At 50.7% G+C, this 19518-nt stretch overlaps 1 protein-coding gene across 22 annotated transcripts in view; it reads left to right on the forward strand.

Moving 5' to 3' along the window:
* Positions 1-19224, forward strand: part of Mical3 (microtubule associated monooxygenase, calponin and LIM domain containing 3) — a 202958-nt gene extending 183734 nt beyond the window's left edge. For 13 of the 22 annotated variants that reach the window (XM_075982890.1, XM_075982894.1, XM_075982895.1 and 10 more), the window contains 4 exons: positions 12962-13027; positions 15715-15814; positions 15936-16009; positions 16092-19224. In XM_075982890.1, coding sequence (XP_075839005.1) covers positions 12962-13027; positions 15715-15814; positions 15936-16009; positions 16092-16276 — 425 coding nt within the window. In that variant the 3' untranslated portion in view covers positions 16277-19224. Of the gene's footprint in view, positions 1-3411; positions 3463-12961; positions 13028-15714; positions 15815-15935; positions 16010-16091 lie in introns of all 22 variants that reach the window. The other 9 variants (XM_075982893.1, XM_075982897.1, XM_075982902.1 and 6 more) reach the window with 2 other exon arrangements.
* The last annotated feature ends 294 nt before the right edge of the window (positions 19225-19518 follow it).

The raw sequence follows: 19518 nt of genomic DNA on the forward strand, positions 1-19518 counted from the left end.
AGTAATGACCCTCAGGTGAAGATGTGTCCTGAGAGAGAAGGATGAGTTTGTGCCTCACCTAACACTAGACCTAACTCTTGGAGCCCATGCTTCTAAAGGGAGTCCAAAAGCCTGAGTCACTTTGTATCCAGCAAGATAAGAAGACTGGGAACAACCGGACAAGGGACACTGGCTCCTGTACCAAGCAGTGAAGAAAAGATTCACCCACATATTTTCTTGGCTTCCCAGTGGGCTTGTGCCCCATCCCCAGCCTGCAGGCTGCCCCTGCCCCACTTCCTCTGACTGATCTCCTCAGTGCAGCCCGAGCTATGGTGCAGGTTAGCCCTCCTTCTGGAGATCCCGGGCTACACAACTGTAAAGGCCTGTCCCCTCCGCTACTCTCTCTGTGCACAAAAGGCCAAAAGGGAACCTGCAGTGTTTCTCCAGCTGACTTCAGCTAAGGGACAGCTACATCCCACAGCAATAGCTAGCATTGCTGTCTAGTGCATGAGCTCATGTCATAGACTTTCCCAAAAGCGCTCTGTCTCTCCCGCTCACGAGGTTCAGAGGCTCAAGGAGATAGCCATTTGTTGATGGTTTCTGGAAAGTAAGGTTTCATTCAGCTGGAGTCTGTTTCTGTACTTCATCAGTTCTGTAAAAGGCATATCACTCCAGCTGTTACCAGTGAGCCAGAAAATGATACCATGATAAATTGATGGAGAGACCCAAGTGATGGCTTAGCACGTAAGATCACATACTGTGCCTACAGAGGACCAGAGTTCGGGTCCCAGCATCTACATCAGGCAGCTCACAATAGTCTGTAACAGGGCAGCTGTCTCCCTTTTCTGGACTCCACAGACATCACATATACATGCACACACATACACCACACACACACACACACACCCTGATTTTCTCCTAATTTAGTGGTTTTCAACTTGCTTTGGCAGGAGAGCCCATTGTACACAATTGCTAGTTGAGGCCTAAAATCCAAAAGAATTATTCTAAATGTTTATTAGCAATTGAAAAACCACGCACACACAAACTGGAAAGTGCATGAGCCAGAGAGAGCTGCAGACATTCGGAAGCCTCATTGCCCGAGCACCGCTCTGAGGGCCTCCCAGCAGGGACATGTGGTTGCTCTAAATGGGAGCCTTTTCTCTTCAGCAGCTCACCAGGGACTCTCCAGGTGTCTGCACATATGACAGATGCTCACAGATACACCAGCTGACCCAAGTATAGGGGCTGGAGAGATGGCTCAGCAGTTAAGAGTACTTGGTGGTCTTGCAGGGGACCTGGATTTTGTTTCCAGCACCCATGACTGCTCACAACCATCTGTAACTTCAGTTCCAGGGGATCCAATACCCTTTGCAGATACCAGGCGTGCATGTGGTGCAAATACATGCAGGCCAAACACCCATACACATAAAATAAAAATAAACCCTTAAAAATTATAACCAAGAAGCTTCCAAATATAAAGAGAAATCCCAAATATACTACTCTATCCTGGCATGATACGGGAGCCATCTGAAGGACCGTACCAACAGTGGGCTCTGAAGTCAACTCTCCTAAGCCACACCCTTCTCGAGGATCCCTGGACAGTGTCACATGATCTCTGTCATTGCCAGCAGGACTTGAATTAACATCTTACTAATGTATTTGTGAGAAGTTCAAAATTCTTAGACGTGAAGCAGAAGAAGCTTGGACTTGAGAGTCCCTCAAAAGCAGGCTCCCTGGAGGTCTCCTGTGTGTCAACAGTTGGCACATGAAGCCCTTGAACATGGTGGACATTATGTCCTTCAAAGGTTAGAAGTCACTGTGGACAAGTATCTGGGAGACCCCATGGGACCTCTCTTGAAAAGCCCTAGGCTTCAGCAGAAGTTTGATAGCCTTGTTCCAGTCCAGCCCCTGACTATAATAGGCAGATCTTTGCACAGCCCCCTGGACCGGAAGGTGAGACTGTCTCTGAAGGTGCACATCTGTATTTCTAAGTACATTCTTTTCCTTTTCTTATACTTAACACTTCCTTCCCGGGGCTGGACTGGTGTCAGTTCCCAGTGACCTTGTCCCTTCCTGGCAGAGAGCGTCTTAGAGACTGGGTGTGCACAGTAGCGGTACCTTTCTCTCGTCTCAGGCCGTTCATTCCACTTGGCCTTCTCATGTACCTGGAACGCAACAGCTTCTAGCAGCACAACTCCACTTCCTCCCTGAGCTGTACAAACTGGTCATAGCCTGCCATCCTGTCTCATGTGGTAGTTTCAAGCCTCCATTGGTGTCAAAGGGGTCACTCTCTGTTAGCTAAAATGCCCTTCATAGGAGAGATCTGGCCTGAGGTGCCGTCAGATAACCTGTATTTGTCAGAGACTTCCAAATATACAGGCCGTGAGGATTAGCTCCATAGCCCTGGAGACTAGGGTGAGGCTGAGACTTGTGGCCTTCTTGTCCCGGAATCTTCAGGGAGCCTCTCTGTTTCTAGAACTCTGACTCAAGCATAGAGCCACTGGACTGGCCTTGAACACGAGCCAGGAAGCCACTGGAGAGCACTCAGCTTTCCAACATATCCATCCTTGAAAGAAAAGATTGTGGTTGCCTGGGTCAGCATCCAGATGGTGAGGTGGCAGACATTTTGGTGCGCTTTGGGCTTCTTTATGATTCTAGGCCCTAAAAACTGCTAGCTCAGGACCCACTTGCTGCCAGCCCCCCCCCCCCCCCCCCCCGCTCCATAGGCGCGTTAAGACAGCACACTGCTGGACAGGATGGCCTGTGGCCAGCAGCCTCGGAGCAGATAGGGTTGAAATTCTGCCAGTGTCCCAGCTCGTTTCTTATCTTGAAAGAGAAGGCTCTCCGAAGATGGGGGACCTAAACCTCAGAAGACAAAGGACCTTCATCTCAAGCCCATTCGGCGAAGGAGCACATGCTTGCCACTTATGGGAGCACTTGCAAGTTCCTTGGTTTCCAGACCTTTCTTTTTTCTTTTATCCCCCCCCCCTTAACGTTCACATCCTGAAAACCTTATCTTGGAGCCTTTACTATGCAGAAACTAAGTAAGAAAAGACCCCTGGTCTGCCCCTAAACTGTTTTAAATCTTGGGTAAGGTTGCCTTCCGGCAGGGTTGGAGTTCCTAACGAAGCCAAGTCCCATCCTTGATGAGTCGTGTTGCAAACAGAAATCTCTCTGACCTTGACTGGCCTCTCCATCCACAGTGGTGTTTGGTTCATGTCTCCCCTCCCCCAATGCCCCGAGCTGCAGAGATAGCCTGTATGTGTGCATGCCTCGCTTTACAGACATGCACGCTTTCCAGCTGCTCCACTGGGCTCCCTCATGATATTTCTGCCTGTTTTATATGTGCCATGCGTTTGATAGCTTTTGGGTCGGGGTGGCAGCAGGGTCGTCTTACCCAATAACTCTGTCTTCACCACTTCCTTGTTGTAGACTATTGGGGAGAGTCTTATTACAGTGGCCTCATCGACTTGCACCTGGGTGGTATGTATGGCCTCGCCCACTGCCGGCACTAACCCCGAGACGCCCTTCCCTCTTGTTCTCCATCCCAGTCCCTGCTCACAGCCGTGAGGAGAAACCAACCTGATAACCAACTGGCAAAGCACAAACCCTTTTCCAGGCTCAGTGTCAGAGCACTTACCGAGTGTGCACCAAAGCCCTGGGCTCCATCCCCAGCGCCACCAAAAAGCAGCAGCTGTCAGGTCCTTTCCTCCGTATGTGCCACACGGGAAGATTTAAGATAGCTCCTGCTGTTGGAGGTTTTACTACATTCCTCTTTAAAGGAAAACCTACCCCCACCCGGCTCCACCCACCCCGCATCTGCATCCCGGTCCCTTTCATGGTCTGCTGTTGGGCAGCAATTTGTTCACACTCACATCCAGACTTGCATCCTGAATCTCCACCCTTCCGTGTGTCAGTTTCACATCCACTAAGGTGCTCACCTGCAGCAGCGCTCCCGATGCAAGTGTGAGCTGGGGGCCGATCTTAGCGGTCCAGCCCTTGCCTGGCGTGCCTAGGATTCCATCCCCAGCACCGAAGGATAAAAGATGTGTTGAACTCAGCTTCCATCGGTTTCCTTTGGAATGTGTCACATAGTCCCTAGAGCATGAGAAAGGCTTTATGTGCTGTCTCTGCTCAGATTCACAAGACTTAGCACGTAGTTAAGTCCACAGTGTCCATCACCATGGCCTGGGACTCACTTCTCAATGATCCATGGATCATTTAGGGCTTAGTAGACACGCAGATGCCCTGACCCGCAGCCCACACCGTCTTGAGTCAGAAGCTCCACAGAGGAGGCCTGGGTGTCTTGTCTTACAGACTTCCCAGTTGGTTCTGATCCCTCTAAAGCAGGGGAACCCTGGCCATGTGGGACTGAATGTTTGTTGTTGTCCTGAACAGAGAATGGCCAGTCTGGAGTCTTGCTCCTAGACTGAGCTGGTTCCTCCTGGAAGGCTGCCATGTTTCAAGATGAGCGCATGTCCAGCCACTGGTTGTCTGGTGTAGCAGGGCAGCGGCAGCTCTCCTCTTCTTGATTAGGTACTCTTCACCTGCCCTTGGGGGGTCCATGCCTCCTGAAAACAGACGTGCAGGGGAATATAAAGTCTCTTCCCCACTTCCCCACCCTTCCCCATGAGAAAGACACTTCCTGGTCCACTCATTTAAAAGCCATAGTCTGCTCCAAAGCTGCAGAGAGACCCTGTCTCAAAAAACAACAACAAGAAGAATAAAAGCCGTAGCCAGCAAAATGGCTTATCGGTTGTGGATGTTTGCTTCCAAGTCTGAAAACCTGGGCTCAGTTCCCAAGACCCAAGGTACAGAAGAGCCAGCTCTCACAAGCTGTCCTCTGGCGTCCAACACTGGCCATGACACACGTCCTCCAGCAACGCACGCAAAAAAAAAAAAGCTAGATATAGTGGCAAACACCTTTAATTCCAGCACTTGGATGGCAGAGACAGATGGATCTCTTAATTTTGAGACCAGCCTGGTCTACCTAGCAAGTTCCAGGCCAGCCAGGGCTACCTAGTGAAATTCTGTCTATAAGTAAATAAATAAATAAAGCCAGGCCATTAACACACACCTTTAATCCCAGCACTCAGGAGGCTGAGGCAGGTGGATCTCTATGAGTTAAAAGCCAGCCTTGTCTGCTTGCAATCTTAGCACTAGACAGCCTAAGGCAGGAGGATTGACATGAGTTTGAAATCAACCTAAGCTAATGTGAGACTGTCTAAAAAAAAATAAATACACAAAACTAGAATAAATAGAAATAAAAACCAGAGCTAGGAGATGAATCGGTCGTCTCCTAAGTGCCAGTGTGCAAGCGTGAGGACTTGAGTTCCAGTCCTCAGTACCCACGTTAAGGAAAAAAAAGCCAGGTATGGTGATGTGCCCTTGTGATCCTAGTGCCGGAGAGGCAGACACAGGAGGACTCCTGCAGCTTGCTGTCCAGCTAGTCTGAGCTCCAGGCTCAGTAGCAGACCCCGTCTCAGAAAATCGAGCGGAGGGCTGGTAGCCTAAGGAGCTGGGCCTCTGGAACCCACATGGTTGTGAGAACCAACGCCTGCAGGCTGTCTGCTTTTGCAGCGGCATGGTCATCCCACCCTCGCACAATAAATTAGTGAATTAATATGATAATAATGGATTGCAGAGATGGCACAGTGGTTAAGAGAACTTGCTTCTCATCCAGAGGACCCAAGTTCAGTTCCCAGCTTCCATGTAAGGCAGCTCACAACCACCTGCAGCTCCACCTGCAGGGGATCCAACACCCTCTTCTGGCCTCCATGGGCACCTGTGTACATATGCCCAAACAGGCACACATACAGATTTTTTTTAAAAAGTAAATAAATTTTTAAAAGGAAAAATAAATGTAATTAATAAAAAACATTTAAATGATGGGGTATGCTATTTAGGAAAACAGCTCCCTTCAGCCTCTTGCTTCCATACTCCCGCATTCGCGTATGCATACACAACACACACAAGTAGATAAAATAAACGTCATGCCTCGGGGTGTACATGTGTGCACATATGCACCATATACACAAACGTGCGTCAAAGGAATCCAAAGCCAGGCAGAGCACTTGCCCAGCATGCGCCCAGAAGCTCAGTGCCTTCCCTGGTCAGTAGGTCAGACCCTTGGCTCCTGCGTGGGTGGCATGTGTCAGCTTCTGCTCTCTTTGTCCCTAGGCTTAGGCTTCCAGGGGTCCACGTGGCCACGGACCCCTTTCCTTGTCTCCAGGTTCTAGAGTGTTGGGGGGGCTCCCACCCACGGCCATTGATTCTGAAAAAGGGCTGATGCTTGCACCCCAGTTAACAGACCCCGTCTTGTCTAACGCCCTGTCTCCCTTCCTTGCCTACTCCTAACAGTTCCCTGTGGAATGTTCATGTCGTTCCTGAGGTCTTCCCTGTATGTGAAAAGATAATTTATGTTCAGGACATTGTGGAGGGAGTGGCCCAGACCCACTTCTTGCCACGTAACCCAGCCCTCCTGCTTGAGATACTAGCTTTTGCAGCGTAGACTATCTGTGTGTGTCTTGAATGTTGTCCGTAACCCACTGCTCACTCAGGTAAGGAAATGCAGTGGAATGTTTTCTGTGACCCCAGACCGCAAACTCTAACCTTGGATTTAGTATGCCAGGGGATTCTGGGACAATTTGTCTTTGAGACGCCCTCCCCCAGTCAGACACCATGCTGCTTCTGCCCCCCACCCCAGAACCTCATTGCTTCCCTCTGCCAGCCACTCTGATTTGCCCGTGGTAGCGGTGCCATGTGGGTTCTGCTCGCATGCAGGCAGACACTTCTGCCCGATGCAGGAAGATGCAGTCCTCTCAGAAGAGGGGCACTTGTGTATGCCAGGAATCCACATGGTAGAGAGGAGCAACACCTGCCCTCTCCAGAGAGAAAGACATAAAGGCCACCGTGGAGTCTGCTCAGAGTCTGCTGGGCTTTTCCCTTCGCACACACAGTTTAATATTCATTATTTGAGAAGTGCCTGCTCTTTTGAAATCTGGATCTTGAAGTAGATAGAGAAACTGGCTGGTCCTTTGCTCCTGCTTCCCTAAAAGGCCACCCAGAAATGCTGTGTGTGGCCCATGACTTCAATCTTACTGGGAAGAGCTTCAAGCAGACTTGGAGTGTTGGGAACTCCATCCCTCACCTGAGATGTCCAGACTCCTGATTCCTGCCTTATGCTGGGCCTGCTCACCACGGTGCCTCAGTGGGGTTCCCATAGCTCTTAGCCTGCCTCGTGTAGGCTTGAGACCCACATTAAAGTCTCTTTGCCAGGCACGCCCGTTATCCCAGCGCTCAAAAGGCAGAGCTGGGACAATTGCAAATCAAAGCCTCATCTGGACTGAAAAGAGATGGGTGTTTGTCTTTTAAGCCCATTTGGGGTTGAGGATATGGCTCAGAGGCCCAGAGTTCAATGCACAATGCCAAATGAAAAAGAAAAGGTCTCTTATAGCCAAAAAGGTATAGCAATTTACTTCCTTGACAAGCTGGACCATGTAATTGGAAAGAAATCATTAAAATGGTAGCAAGTGACCCTTGAGCCAGAGAGAAAGGGTTCCCACATCATAGCCCTCTCTGTCTTCCCCAGACATGTAACAGGCACAGCTCAGCCCAGCGAGTCTTATTGCACTAGAGCAAGGTGACTGGAAATCTAGAGACAACCAAGTGTTCTGAAAAGCTTAGATTAAAAATACACATAAGCCGTCTGTGGTGGTACACGTCTTTAATCCTAGCACTTAGTGGGGCAGAGGCAGACAGATCTCCTTGAGTTCAAGACCAGCCTGGTTTACCAGTAAAAATCCTGTCTCAAAAAACCAAAAACATGTGTAACTTCTAATTTTACAACTCTTACTTTACAGTCTGTCTCTGAGTGGAATGAAAGGCTTAAAAATACAGTGTGATGGGGCTGGAGAGGTGGCTCAGGGGTTAAGAGCACTGGCTGCTCTACCAGAGGTCCTGAGTTCAATTCCCAGCAACCACATGGTGGCTCACAACCATCTGTAATGAGTTCTGGAGCCCTCTTCTGGTGTGCAGGCAGAACACTGTATGCATAATAAATAAATCTTTAAAAGAAAGAAAAAGAAATGTAACGTGAGGACTGGGAAGGGATCCCATGATCACCAGTGAGTTGGAGAGAGGCCTGCAAGGCCTGTTGGTCCCCTCCTAAGTGACTTTCTTCCATTGATTTCCTTTCATAGGTTTCTGCCTTTCTGGTCAAGCTAAACATTTAGCCTGGCTCTGTTTTTACATGATACTCGTGTGTGTGTGTGTGTGTGTGTGTGTGTGTGTGTGTGTGTGTGTGTACACGAACTCAGGTGCCCACTCACATCCACGTGTATCTCACGTCTCACGTGTGTTTATCCTGTCTCACCAGCAGTTCTCCCGTCTACAGATTCATCCTGTGTTGAGCTCTTTAGTACAGCGCATCTCCTGGCTCGGTCACGTGCGTGTGCCCTGTGCCTGCTAGCCAGCAGCCTCCCCCTATCTGCTGCTTACACGCTGAAGCATTACGTCAGCCACCTGTGGGGGGCCTTGGTGCTTGTTATTGCGGTGGTTGGGGATGACCCCAGCTTGGAAGGCATTGGTGCTGATCAAGTAGACTTGAGGTTGGGGAGAAAGAACAGTTGAGCATACTCTCAATCAACAAAGAGTTTGCCAATTTTATGCAAGACAGAACTGAAGACAAGAACACCTTCAGAGGCCACCAGAAGTGTCTCGTGTTACATAGAGGCTTCCCAGCAGCATAACTAGGAAGGTGTGGAGCCCACACCCATCCTGCAGAAGACCGTGATTGACATTCACAGACTAGTTATTTAGACTCCTCACTCTCTCTCACGTGGACAGCACTCCGCTCATAAAACGTCCCTTTTTCTCACAGTATCTCTGGACAGTATGGAGCGGGTGTGTCTGAAATGTGACAGGCTAGGACGTCTGGGGTCTGGCTGTCGAGGACTCCCCAGTTTGTCTTGGGCACAGGAGCCTAAGGGGTGCCTGAGACGGATACAGACGTGAGAGAGACCTGCTCCCTGCCAATTTTTTCTCATCTCAAATCAGCTCCCTGGTGATCCCTTTCTTTTTGTCCAGGAGTCCTTGAATCTGGCCCGTCCACTTGCTTTCTTCTTGTGACTGCTGTCCTCTTTTTTGTCCAATCAGAAATGCTTCCCTGTCAATGTTTTGGTGGGGGGTGCACATCTTTAATCCCAACATTCAGGAGGCAGAGGCAGGCGTCTCTCTGAGATCAAGGCCAGTCTGGTCTACGTAGTGAGTTCTAGGACAGCAAGAGCTACACTCAGAGAAACCCTCTCTCTAAAAAAAAAAAGAAAGAAAGAAAAGAAGAGAGAGAGAGAGATGCTTTCCTGCTTAAGACTTTAAAGAAAACAGGGCTAAACTAAACAGTGGCCAGCACAGTGCTAGGCACAGGAGGGTACTTAGTAGACATTTCTTTGCAGTTTTGTTTTGAGATAAGTTCTCATGTAGCCCAGGCTGGTCTCATGCCCACCATGTAGTCAAGGATGACCTAATTTTTGATCCTCCTGCCTGCTCCTCCCAGGTGTTGGGTTACTGCAAACACCACCAGGTACAGGGAGTGATTTCTCCCATAAATAAGTCTCACCTTGTCCTTAAAACAAGCCCACGGTCCTTTTAGGTATTTCTAGTTCCTTCTGGTATTAGCAACTTTGTAGAAGGGAAGTTCAGTGGAACCAGGCAGAACTGAATGGCTAGATTGGAAATGGGGAACATCAGTCTCTCCTTACAAGCCCATGCTGTCCCTGAGGGGTCTGAGCAGTGAGCAGAACAGGTCTGTGTCTCAGCCTCCCTGGTTAGCACTTCCTTTCACAGAAAGGGAACATTAACCCCTTCTCTGCCTCAGCCTTGCAGTTAAGGCTCTTAGTATTTTGAACAATAAAGAAGACTGAGGTGTGTTTTATCGAAGTTTCATTGAGCGCCTAAGCTCAGGGTCTTGCAGACCTGAATGGTAGAACACTTGCCTAGCATGCTTGAGGCCCTGGGTTCCTCCCCAGCACCCCAGAGAAAGGCAGGGAGGAGAGAAGAGATCCCGCAAACCAAAACATTTGTTTCCGTAAAAGGCAAAGAAATTGTTATTGACATCATTGATCGCCCCTGTGCTTTGCTTGCTCACTCGGTTCAGATTTCTGGTTTGGAATGGAATTCCCCATTTGATTCATTTTTTTCTGTTCCATTTCTTCTTTTTAAAATAGTGCCTATCGGTGTTTTTTGGTTTTGTTTTTCTAATTATGAGTGGCAGGTATTCATCATGGACATATTGGGGGCTACAAAGCAAGTCGTGTAGACCCCTCTGAACACGTCCTTCCTTTTGCCTCTTGTTTTGGCAATGTCGTTTTCTCCTCCTTTGGGTTTTTTGGTTGGTTGGTTTGGTTTGGATTTTTTGAGACAGGTTTTCCCTGTAGCTTTGGAGCCTGTCCTGGAACTTGCTTTGCAGACCAGGCTGGCGTCGAACTCACAGAGATTTGCCTGCCTCTGCCTCCCAAGTGCTGGGATTAAAGGGGTGCGCCACCACTGCCCGGCATCTCCTCCTTGGTTTTAAATACGTGCTTTACCCAATGTTGTCCCTTTTTTTTTTCAATTTTATTTTTTAACTTATGTTCTCAATATTCCATTATTTCAAACGATGCTCCGTAGTGTAAAGGTTGTACGAGGAATGTGGTCAAGATGAAAGGACCCAGGGTCTATTGTGTGAGGTCCAGACACTCTTTAGGTGTATGTATGCATTTTAGTGCACATGTGTGCAGGTGGAGTTTTCTGTGTCCCGGCAGTCACTCCCAAATAACCACACAGAATTATTATTAATTATAAATGCTCGGCCAGGGTTGGAGAGATGGCTCAGTGGTTAAGAGCACTGGCTGCTCTTCCAGAGGATCCGGGTTCAATTCCCAGCACCTACATGGCAGCTACTAGAGTCTATGGCTCCAGTTCCAGGGGACCCAACACCCTCACACATACATGCATGCAGCTAAAACACTAATGCACATAAAATAAAAATAGATAAATTATTTTAAAAAATAAAAATAAGTGCTTGGCCTATCACTTAGGCTCATCTCCAGCCGGCTCTTACAACTTAAATTTACCATTTAGTGCTGTCCTGTGCTGTCTTGTGGCTCGTTTACCTCATTTATGAACTTAAATTTACCATTTAGTGCTGTCCTGTGCTGTCCTGTGGCTCGTTTACCTCATCTACGAACTTGGCGTGTTGCTTCTTTCGAGTCTCACTCGAAACTCCTCAAACTCTGCCTTTCTTCTTCCCAGCATTCTCTCTGCTCTTAAAATCCTGCTTAGTTATTGGCCAATCAGCTTTTTATTAACAATGAGAGCAACACATTTTCACAGTGTACAAAAGGATTACTCCACAGTGTGTGTGTGCGTGTGTGTGCGTGTGTGTGTGTGTGTGTGTGTGTGTGTGTGTGTGTGTGTGCGCAGGCACCTGCCTGATTTTGAATGTGCATTGCTTACGTATTCGTCACTGTCCCTTGCTAATGAGCGCGGCTGTCACTACACCATTCTAGCTACACTGCTACCTACTCTTGTCATTAGAGTCCCCGGAGGCGACAGAGAGAGTTGACGTAATACTCATGGGATTTGTCCATGTATCTGAGCCCCACCTAGACTTTATGCTTCGAAGCCAAGCAGGCTGAGTAGGTCAGCTATGGCGGAGCACATGTTTGGGAAGGACGCAGACCTCAGCTTGTCAAGGCCGAGCCCGTTGGGATGGTATAAAAGCACTTCACACACTGTCTGTGGCTTTGGTCTGGTGGTTGTGCCCAAGAATCGGGTTTACTGTGCACAGCGTGCTTAGTAGGACATGAGAGGCTTTAAAGAAGAAAGAGGTTGTGGTCCCTGCATTTATCACACCGCAGTGTAGAACGGCCAGTCCAACGGGAGCTTTTCGCTTCAGCCGTCTGGGAACCTGAGTCCTGCTGTCGTTGTGGGCTACCCATGTCCCTGTCCTCCCATGGCCCAGAGGCCTTACCCTCCTGGGACTTCCTGTGTCCTGTGTGTGCTCCTGTGGTTCTGTGATGGTCCCTTGCTCAGCTCCCCTCCCTCTCCCTCGAGTGGTGATCAGGTCTCCCCAAGGTCTGTAGATCTCTGCACACTGTCTCCTCTCGCGGCCCATCACTACTCTTACCAGTAGCGTCGCTGTGAGTTGTTGACTTGTCCTGCCAGCTCACCCCCTTTGGTCTTACAGTCCACAGTGTGATACCATCCCTCAGTGCTGGCACCGGATGCCTCCAAAAGGCGGGAGAGCCAAAAGAAAAGGTGGTGGTTGGTTTTCCATAGCCCACGGGAGGGATGATGCTCCAAGCTAGTGGAAGTGATTCCCGTGTGTTCGTAGTTTCCCCCTAACTTTGCTGGTTCAGAATACAAGGCCATGCATCTCTCAGCCCTACGGGACCATGACAAGGGTAAGATGCCACTGTGCAGACTCTGAGTTCCCCTCTGTGGGCATGATAGCCAAGGGTGACAGACTCTCCCCGCCCCTTGGAGTTATGGGAAAGGTAGCTGAACCTTAGCATGCATGTTAGTGATGACCAGTTTATGTAGACTTCGTTGGTCACCCCAGTGACCTCCGCACACCCGGAAGCAGCGCTGGCTGCATATTTAGAAAGTGTTGCTTGGAGGTAGGCAGACCTACCCAAGGCTTTTGGGTACATACGACAGTGTTCCAGTGTTGTTACATGCCCTCGCCTGCTCTTGTTCGATTCCATGCTGAAGGAAAGGACTTGATTCATTTGTAGACTTGTTCCCCTGTTTCTGCTTCTCCATTCTTGTGGATTTTTTTTCCTTTCTTCCTGTTGTTCCTTTCTCACTTTTTCTGTTTTTTGTCCTCTGCTTGTTTTTATTTCACCCTCTCCCTGTCCCTTTCCACCTCCAAATTCCTCTCCTCCTTTCCCGCTTCCTTTGTCTTTCTCTGTTTCCTCTTCCTTGTTTGGTCCTTTTGAAGTTGAGCCCAGTGGCGGGACTCCACGGCGCAGACCTCTCTCCTTCTGCCCTTGCTGTGTCCAGGAAGGTAACGTAACCTCGCCCACTTGTCCCCACTGCCTCCGAGGGGCCGCAGCCACCATAGTCCAACAGGGAGCCAAGGCCCAGCAGTTGTTCCTCTCTCTGACTTCAGAATGTCATGAGTATGTGGCAGTTTCTTACAAGGCACAGTATCCCTTTGACTATCTAAGGGAGGATGGGAACCAAGGGGAGCCAGCGAGCCTGTGGGCTCCAATGTCTTCAGGCTGCAGTTCTGTGGTTCTGCCTATCATTGGTGCTTGGAGCCTTGGGTCCAGTAAGGTCAAGGCCGGCATAAAGAGGGCCAGGAGTAGGGGTGGCAACAGTTTGCATTGGCAGAGTCAAGGAATACTGTCCTTACAAAGACTGGTCTACACAAATGCCCCCCCAAGTTTTGTTGTTTCCCCCCAGAGCAACCACTGAAAACAAACTTCTCTACCTTGTGTCTTGCTGAGTGTGTCTTGTTTTGTTTTAAGTTTGTCCGATTTGAAGTCTGTTGTGATGATAAGATTGTCATTGGCAAGGCATGTGGGCAGGGGGAAGGGGCGTGTGGCCATGACTAACCCTGCTAACCTCTTCTCTGCTCCCCATGGCTCTCACATCTGACCACCCACCCCACCACATTCCCCTGCTCATGGGCTGTGACTGAACTCCAACACGGCTCATGAGCGGTGTCCCAGTGTCCCCGGTGGAATTGGGGGTCTTTACATCTGGGAGGTGGGAAGGAGGGACGGACTTGGTACGCTCGTGGCTTGCCACTCTGGACAACTTGCATGTCTCAAGGGCTTCATCTCCATGGCCACATGGGCACACTGTGCAGAGACGCTCCAGAAGGAATGCGAGGAACTGGGCTGTAGGCTGCTTTGAAGCCAAAGACCCAAGTCTATTGGAGTGGGGAAGGAGAGTTTGGACCCCCAGACCTGTAGGCAGGCTCGACAGGCCGGGATGGAGGCGTCCATCTTTAAAGTAGAGTTCAGGGCCGGGAGCCTTCACATCAGGAAGAAGGGTGCATGTGTGCTTGGCATGGTCTGATACTAACCCTTGCGTGCGTCAGTTCTGTCTCCGAAGTGTGGTTACTGGCTGAAGACTTAGGCTTAGGTCTGATGTGTCCAGCATACAGTGAAAGAGCTTGGCCTTTGACTAGTGTGAAAGAATCAGGAAGAAGCAGGCTAGAGCAAGAGAGCCTCACACGGGACCAGCACCTACCTAAGGATACTGGCCATACTCTTGTATAAACTAGAGCACTTCTTGAGACTGGACCACCCAACCAAGCAAGTGGAGGGGACTTAGAGGACTCCAGCCTGACACCTCTTAACTTGAGGTCTGTGAATAAACTTTAGGAAGCCCTTGAACACCCCAAGTTTTGTATAAAATTACTGGATGTTGGGATGGCAGTGTGCTCAGCGGTGGGGCATTGCCTAGCACATATGAACTTCTGTGTTCATCTCCAGCACACAAAAATAACATGAAAGGAAGTTTATATCCCTGTGGGCAAGGAGCCACCATGTGTTTCCAGGGCAAGGTCACACGGATAGCTTTGTACACTAAGCAGAAGGACTTTGTTATTTTCTGGGTGGTTTGATTCCTTAGAAAACCTTTCCTTGCCGGGCACTGGTGGCTCATGCCTTTGCCATTAATCCCAGCACTCAGGGAGACAGGCAGAGGCAGGCGGATCTCTGAGTCCAAGGCCAGCCTGGTCTACAGAGTGAGTTCCAGGACAGATACACAGAGAAACCCTGTCTCAAAAAGGGGGGAGGGGTCCTTCCCTCATGCCCTTGCTACAGCTAAGCCCAGGGGTGTGGCTACTCCTGATTGAGGCAAACGTTGATTCAGGGGCAGCTCGAGTCAACAGGTGGCCGAAGAGTAGGAACAGCTGCCCTCCTCAGCTCTGGGGTCCGCTGGTGACAGCCACCTTGATGCTTTGTGTCTGCCATGCAGATTCCGCTGCAGTGTTTGTCGGGCCGCGTGCTAAGAAGGGGGTGTTTTAGGGCAGGGGGTGTAGCTCAGTGGTGGAGCACTTGCCTGGCATGCATGTGTCTAGGTGAGCGCACAACAAAACCAAGACATGGTATCTTCCTGACCCCAGCAAGGAAGCGGTGGCGAAGCGTCAGGGGCCCCTGAAAGAGACAGCTGCCCAGGAAGAAACAGGGTCAAAAGAAAGTCATTTAAGAGCAGAGTGTAGGACTGGGCGTGGTGGCACACGTGCCTGTAATCTCAGAATGTGGGAGCGCGGAGACTGGAGGATCGGGAGTTCAAGGGCAGCTTGGGTTATATGAACCTAATCTCAAAGGCAAGGTGTAGTTTGTAAATTTCTACTCCTCCTGTTTATTAGACTGTTTTCCTCTAAAGAGACCTAGTAGCGAGGGGAGAGCGGGCCATTTCATACACACGCACTTGTATCACCGAGCAAGGCAGTGTTAAGCTCGTATAGAAGGAACAGTCAGTCACCCAGAACAAGGCCTGGGCAGGACTGATGGAAAATCTAGGTCTGTCAGGCCCTGGGGTGGGCACGACGCAGTGGCCTGTCGTTCTCTGTCCCCGTCTCCCTGTCAGGGCTGTAGGCAAACTTTGGACCTGGCTTGGGACTGTTCCGGCAGCATCTTGCTTGGCTCTTTGCACATTTGCCCCAGTGTGACAATCCTTCTGGGCTGGGCAAACAGACCCATCCCCTTGTCTGACCCTCAGTCTCTCACACAGGCATGGGCAAAAAGGATGACCCCAAGCTGATGCAGGAGTGGTTCAAGCTGGTGCAGGAGAAAAACGCCATGGTGCGCTACGAGTCGGAGCTGATGATCTTGTGAGTGAACTGGGGTTCAGGAACCAGCTACCGGGGGGGGGGGGGAGCCAGCGTGTGGTACATCACAGCAGGGTGGGAGGGCTGGTCCCCAAGTCACCCTTGCTGCCTCTCCCTGTCCCAGTGCCCGGGAGCTGGAGCTGGAAGACCGCCAGAGCAGGCTGCAGCAGGAGCTTCGGGAGCGCATGGCTGTAGAAGGTGAGCACAAGGCGAGTGGGGTGGAGGGTGAAGTGGGCCACTGTCCCAGGCCACACGCCTGACGCTATCAGCCACTCGGCAGACCACCTGAAGACCGAGGAGGAGCTGTCAGAGGAGAAGAAGATCCTGAACGAGATGCTGGAGGTGGTGGAGCAGAGAGACTCACTGGTGGCCCTGCTGGAAGAGCAGCGACTACGGGAGAAAGAGGAGGACAAGGACCTGGAGGCTGCTATGCTGTGCAAGGGCTTCAGCCTGGACTGGTCCTGAGCCTGGCTACCGTTGGGTTTGGTTGATTGGCACCCACCTGACCCGGCTGCGTTATCCCGACCCACCAGATCCAGGTTCAGAAGAGACCTGGCGTGCCTGGAAGGTAGCTCACAGACACCTGTGCTGTTGGGAAAACCCCAGGCGAGGGTTATCATCTGAGGTGAAGGGCCGTGTGGGACTTCCCATTCAGGAGGGAGGAGACGAGTGTTTGGCATGTGCCACAGGGGACACTCCTGCAGGTCCCCGAGGGCTTGCTGCCTGGCACCTCTTCCTTCCTTCTGCTAGTAAGAGAGGGAAGTGACTCCTCTTCAGAGCCACTGCCACCCAGAGCACCTGAAGAGCCGAGTGGCTACAGTCCTCGTGCTTCCTGAAGCACCACCAAAGAAAGTGCAGAAGCATCTGCAGAGAAGCTGTGGACGGAGGGGATCCAGCAGGGAGCAGCACCCGTGGGGGTGATAAGGGTGATGCCCACCCTCCCGTTGCAGGGGAAGCCAGACAGTAGGCAGGTTCATTATGCAAGTTAGGAGGGCGCAGGAGGGCTCTGCCCCCGGCCCCGCCACACACTGGATTCCCAGTGGCCAAGTGCCCCCCAGGCCTTTCATGTGGGCAGTGGCCTGAGGCCCGCGGATTGCTGTGTTTTGCTTTTAGTTCACAACGATTTTGACACTGGAAAGTATTGACTGTGGCAGAGCTGAGGGAGACCGTACATGTCGACAGACAGGCGCCACCCCTGGTCGGCAGCCACGGCAGTACAGGAGATGGCTCTCCTCAGCATTTTTCTGTGTTTGCACATCGAAAGGAAACTGACAACCTGCCCAGACACTCAGCCACTTCGGACCCTTTTTGTCGATTAACTTATTTTTTTAATACTTGAAAGGAAGCAACTTCGTTTTTATACCTTTACAAGAGACACTGATTGCCTGTCACCTGCGTGTAGGACTTGACTGGGAGGGCTTTGTGCAGCTCTGCAGCCCTGAGGCAAACTGACCTGATCTTGTTACATGCATATTTATTAGCCGTCTTGATAGTGTTATGGACCTGGTCGGACCAGCGGGCAGCTCAAAGCCCTGTGGGTCCTTCCTCACAGCTTCTCTGTCCCCTCCTCCACCCAGCACCCTGTCCTGTCCCTGCTGGCACTGGACTTCTACAGGGGAGCTGCCTCTTTGTAAGGACGCATTTCAGCACTAGGAGGCCAGGCCTGGAGACACACCGGCTGCTGTGGCCTCTGCTCTTGGAATCATGGCTCTGCGGAACCCACTTCGTCCAATTTTGCTGCCAAGGTTTTACTTCCTGTACAGATGTTAAAGATGGAGGGTAGCCCCTCCTCACGCTGGCTGGGACCAAGTGGAGTGTGACCTTGTCCTCAGGCCGGCTGATGGCAATGCCCTGGTCCAGCTGGAGGGGCATGTGTGCACTGGCCTCCCCTCAACACGCCGGCCACTCTGACCTTCCCTGCCTGTATTAGGATTTTCTTGGCCTGGCAAGAGCCAACAAGCACCATGTAACCAGCTTCATAAGCCAAACTACTCATTTCTTGTGGTTCACCCAGAGACCGGTGATGGGGGCCAGGGTGCTTCTCTTTCCATGGACCAGTGCATGGGTGCCACACCAATCTGGAAAAGGGTATGCCAGCTGGGCCTGCTGGGAGGAGATTGGGAAGGAGATATGCCATCCCTGGCCGCCCTTCAAGGCTGCCAAGGGCCCACACTCACCCTGGACTTCCTGTGGGAACCACACTGTGCCTCAACTTGAACATCCATCTAACTCCAGAGGAGCAAACAGCAATCTCACCCCTCTCCTCGTGCGAAAGCTGCCATCTCTCCTGTGGAAAGACAGGTGTGCTGCCAGCAACCACCGCAGCTCTGACATCATCAGTTCCTGGTCTCTGACGTGGCATTACTGCTATTTTTATTCTCTGTCTAAAACGAGGAGAGGAGGATGTTCTGGATTCCATTTTTCAACCACAATCTGCCAATCAGACTGGACTTTGGACAGGACCTTTATCGCCTGTGTGGCCTTCTTAACCCTGTCTGCCTCCCCAGTGCCACTGGCAATCCCAGGAAGTTCAGCCTGTCATTTCTGCTAACCCACAAGAAAGAACCCATTTCCTGAGTGACTCAAGAAGGATGCAGGGGCACGCAGCGCCTCTTGTGGCCTCGTGGGTGTCCCCTCCCTCCTCTGTCTTGGTCAGCCACGACCCTGTTGAACTTTCCAAAGCACACGCTGCTTCCTGCAGTCACTAGGAAGGGGGCAGAAATCCACCAGCCTGGGAAACGTCCCCAACTCCCCAGCTGCGGCAGCATGAGGACTTGGGGTTCTCGTAGAGCACCTTTTTTTGGCTCCCAGTTTGTAACCACTAGTTTGACATTGATTTCAGCGGTCTGGGGACTCGAGACAGGAAGTGTTCTCCACCTCTGGAAATGCATGCAGGTCTATTCAGGAATTCCGTCTTCACTTGAAGGCCGGGAAGAGAAGGTATATATAGCCACACACTTCATACATGTATAAGATGCTAGAGTGTGTTTGAGTGAGCCCAAACTCAAGGCTACGGATAGTACATGAGGCACCAGCCTCTACCCCTAAAGCAGAAGACTGTCCTCTGCTCCCCAGTGAGAGCCAGGCCAGAACCCCAGGTTCTAACCCTGCTCAGCTGATAAAGGACCTTTTCCTCCAGCGGCCATCCTAAGATAATTTTGACCAGCAACAGTAGACTTTAAAAGATAAGACATTTTCACTGGGACAGGAGAGGAAAGAGTGGGGGCAGGGGCAACAAGTATCAGGGGCTGGGAATATAGCTCAGTGGTAGGATGTGTGCTTAGCATGCATAAGGCCCACGGTTCAATCCCCAGTATCACAGTAAAAACGACCCACAAGAGGGAACGGTCTGTTTTATGCGCAATAAAGTTTTTTTTTCTTTTTTTAAGAAATAAAAACTATTTCTGAAGCCATTTTTCTTCTCTGGGCATTGAGCCAAGACACATTTCCATGTATCTACACAAGTCATTCGTGCATCTTATAGATGAGTGTATACAGACAGGTTGCTCAAAGAATATAGCTTTTCATTTGGTTTGTGATTGTGAACCCTCTGTGTTGTCGTGACGCAGCCATCAGGAGCTAGCTCTTGAGAAATTCTCTGCAGCACCCTGCTTAACAAGCACTGCGTAATGCCAAGGAAGTCGGAGCCAGCCCCTTAGGACTGGTGTCGCAGCAGGGCATGGTGGCACAGGCCTTTAACTTTAATC

This window comes from Microtus pennsylvanicus, chromosome 8 (assembly GCF_037038515.1).
Source record: "Microtus pennsylvanicus isolate mMicPen1 chromosome 8, mMicPen1.hap1, whole genome shotgun sequence".
Classification (NCBI taxonomy): domain Eukaryota; kingdom Metazoa; phylum Chordata; class Mammalia; order Rodentia; family Cricetidae; genus Microtus; species Microtus pennsylvanicus.